At 41.8% G+C, this 3,680-nt stretch overlaps 1 protein-coding gene across 1 annotated transcript; it reads left to right on the top strand.

Annotated features, from left to right (window-relative positions):
* The first annotated feature begins 515 nt into the window (after window positions 1-515).
* On the top strand, window positions 516-1,992 carry EXL5 (EXORDIUM like 5). Its single transcript, XM_021421350.2, has one exon. The coding sequence runs from the start codon at window positions 657-659 to the stop codon at window positions 1,719-1,721; it is 1,065 nt and encodes a 354-aa protein (XP_021277025.2). The 5' UTR covers window positions 516-656; the 3' UTR covers window positions 1,722-1,992.
* The last annotated feature ends 1,688 nt before the right edge of the window (window positions 1,993-3,680 follow it).

The raw sequence follows: 3,680 nt of genomic DNA, 5'->3' as shown, positions 1-3,680 counted from the left end.
AGATAGTTAAGTGGCTAAGAGGAAAAGTTAAAAGAGACTAATGAAATAATTAGGGAGGTTGTTAAGTGTTCTGAACTTGTAGAAAGCAAGAAAATCAGAGAGATGATGGGATGACATGGGCAGCTGATGGCCCATTTTCTTCAAAAAGGAAAGACTGGGGGGTCAAAATTGAAATCCTTTACTTAGAGGAAGGCAATAAAGAAAAGGAAATGAAATTAGTAATTTTTTTTTTGTTCATTTTGTGAAATATTTTTAAATAGATTTAAGTTTTTTCTTTTTCTTTCAATTTACATTTTAAATTAATTTATATTTTTAGTTTTACTTAGTAATATATTTTTTCAAAAATAACTTTCTTTCCTTTTTCTCTTTTTTGCTCGCATGGTTTTAAAATGGCTTCCCGTTTCTCCAGAAAAAAACACGAGGGAGGTTGAGAGATGGAAAGAGAAAGTGAGAGTGTGCGCCCACACATTGCAGCTGTCTCCAGCCCATTTTCCCTCCCCCCATCGCCATTCCCCTCTTTATATACCCCCTCAAATCCTCCATCTCTCTACCACCACCCCATCCACCTCTTTTCTCCACATCCACCGCCACCGCCACCGCCACCGCCACCGCCACCGCCACCGCACGAAGAAAGAAAGAAACAAAAATCCAGCAAAATGTCTCTTCACCATTTCTTATTTTCCTTTATAGTAGTCACACTATCTGCTACTTCTTCAGTAGCAGCAACAACGACAACAAAGCCAAAAGAGGAAACTTTGAACACCCAAGAAGCTGAATACTTTAACCCCAAGCTTCCGCCGAGAACTCTGTCCACTTCCAAAAAGTTCGAAGGCTCATCAAACCTAGTCGATCTTCGTTACCACATGGGTCCGGTCCTTTCCTCTTCACCGATCAACATCTACCTCATTTGGTACGGTCGTTGGTCCCTTTCCCAAAAACTCCTCATCAAAGACTTCATAACCTCAATCTCCCCTACCGCCACGCCAGCTTCTTCACCTTCCCCTTCCGTTTCCGAATGGTGGAAAACCGTTTCTTTTTACACCGACCAAACCGGTGCCAACGTTTCCCGAACCGTTGTCATAGCTAAGGAACACACCGACGCGCGCTATTCCCACGGTTCCCACCTCACGCGCCTCTCCGTCCAACAAGTTATTGCCACCGCCGTCAAAACCGCTCCTTTCCCTGTCGACCACCGTAACGGAATCTACTTAATCCTCACCTCCCATGACGTCACCGTTCAAGACTTTTGCCGTGCCGTCTGCGGCTTCCATTACTTCACATTCCCGTCCATGGTCGGTTATACTTTACCCTACGCTTGGATCGGGAACTCGGGGAAGCAATGCCCCGAGGTCTGCGCTTACCCTTTCGCCGTTCCGGGCTACATGGGCGGGGGTGGGCCAGGGGCATTGGGCCCACCGAACGGAGACGTCGGCGTGGACGGGATGATTAGTGTGATTGCTCACGAACTGGCTGAGCTGGCGACGAATCCGCTGGTCAACGCGTGGTACGCCGGGGAAGATCCGACGGCCCCGACGGAGATTGGGGATCTTTGTGAAGGGTTGTATGGAACGGGTGGAGGAGGAGGGTATATCGGTCAAGTACTGAGAGATGGAAAAGGGAGGACTTATAACATGAATGGGAATAAAGGAAGGAAATTTTTGGTGCAATGGGTTTGGAGTCCTGTGTTGAAAGCTTGTGCTGGTCCAAATGCTTTGGATTAATTTTTTTTTTTTGGGTTTTGTTTTTTGAAATCAAGTTCTTATCTCTGGAATCTTGATTTTTTTATTATGTGTTAAGGGGGAGATAGTTATGTATACAGACTACACCGGTGCAGATTATGAATTAGTTTTTAGAGTTGTATAAAGAGGTGGATGGTGAGGGTGATGGCTGAAAGGGTGTGTAGATTTGATTTTGTAATATTTTTAATTCATATTTTTACAGCATTTTTCTTTAATATATTCAGAAAATTTCATCTGAAGATTTCCGCCGTAATGCAGTTGTTCTTCTTTTCAGCAGCTTTAGCTATAAAATGTGCCTTTTGGAGAGTTTGAACTGTTCTTACTGTCCCTAAATTCCCTCAAGAAACTTTTATAAGCTATAAAATTGTTGTCTTGCACCAGGCCATGGCAATTTCCCTTGCAGCAACAAAAGTGCTTCTGATAGCAAAAGGAGATAGTTGATTAAAGCTGTGCTCCAAGAAGAACTTTTGGCTGGTGATTGGCAGGTAAATAATGCAAAACAGTGCATAGTGTGAGCTTTACAGTGTGTTCATTTTTATTCTTTCTCTGCTTTTATTATGCTGTCAAAAAGTGTATCGCTTTCATTCAAGTTTCAACAGTTCGATGATTCTCATCCTGTTGTCGAAGGCATTTCATTTGGGCGTTGGGAGTGACCCAGAAATGGGGTCACAGTGTCCCTGCTGATGGCGCCCCATGTCTAATTCCTCCTCACTGCATCTCAAGGCAGAGAGTAAAGGACTTGGATATAGTTTCTGCACATAAGGACAAAAGTGATGCACGGAGTTCTTGTTAGTTTTTGGATATTAATGTTTAAGATACTTGATTTACGATGTAATCTCGTATTATGCTGCTCGATAAGTAACAAAAATAAATAAAACAGCGGAATCAAATAAAGCAAAAAGGTTCCCACAAATAACAATCTTTCCCTTATACACACGATAATCATGATACTAATGATGTTTTCTTCTGTCTTTTTTCTTTTCTGGTAAGGGGCTTTGGCTTTATATTTCTGTTTATCATTTTATAACTCTGCAGATATGAAGAAGGGGTCGTGAATTCAAATCATGAAGGGAAACAAGGGCAAACAAATTCTTGTCCTTTTGAGGCTAGAGGGTGGTAGAGACCCGCAGCTTTAATTGAAACATTTGTGATCCACAGCTAATATTGGGACCCATAAACGTACAAATAGGATTAGTTTTTATTGTGGACTCAAGATCCCTTTCTCTGTTCTTTTCTGTCCTTGCCATAAGCCCGCTGCCTGTGGGTGTGGCTACGGCCCCATTTGGAAGGACGGTTGAAAAAGGGTTGCTGTGCTTTGGTTACAGTGCAGTGCAGTGCAGCTGCTTGGCTTTCAAACCTGATAAATAATAATCATAATTCATAGCATCATGCCAAGGGTCCAAGGTCCGATGCCAAAAACTCTGCAAGATCTGCTCTTGGCCGGTGATTAACTAAAACCTCTCCTCTTTCCCTATTGGCTGATGGTGCTCAATTATAGGATATTGATTCTCTTGGTTTCTACAAGTTTGGACAAGGAGGAATGCTTTTAGTTTTTACCACTCTTTTTTGTAGCGAGAACATGATTGCAGATTATTATCACTGTAAAAATAAATCCATTCCAATTTATCGTTTAGTGAAATGATTTATGGGGTTTGGTGAAAGTGGGGAGAAAACAAATCATGCAATTCAATCCTTATGCGGTTTACAAGAAGATACATAGGAGCTTAGAAGGCCAGTTCTAATGTTGGTATACAGTGATTCAGAGTTTGGTATCAGCCATGCCAATGTTTGAGATTCAAGTTGGAGCTTGGAAACTCCAAAACGCATAATGATAACAATGGTGATGGCAATAGTGGTTGGAAGCTAACATGAGTAAATTAAAAGGGAGAAGGAAAATCTTTTTGTTTTAGGGTTTAGGTTGACTCAAAAACAAAAACATAA

The sequence above is a fragment of the Theobroma umbraticum genome, unplaced genomic scaffold, assembly GCF_002168275.2.
Source record: "Theobroma umbraticum cultivar Fairchild unplaced genomic scaffold, ASM216827v3 scaffold_30.0, whole genome shotgun sequence".
Classification (NCBI taxonomy): domain Eukaryota; kingdom Viridiplantae; phylum Streptophyta; class Magnoliopsida; order Malvales; family Malvaceae; genus Theobroma; species Theobroma umbraticum.
This window is presented reverse-complemented; position numbering and strand designations above follow the sequence as displayed.

Bases quoted from the DNA above. Each gene is read 5' to 3' on its own strand.
- EXL5 (XM_021421350.2), top strand. From the start codon at position 657: ATGTCTCTTCACCATTTCTTATTTTCCTTTATAGTAGTCACACTATCT.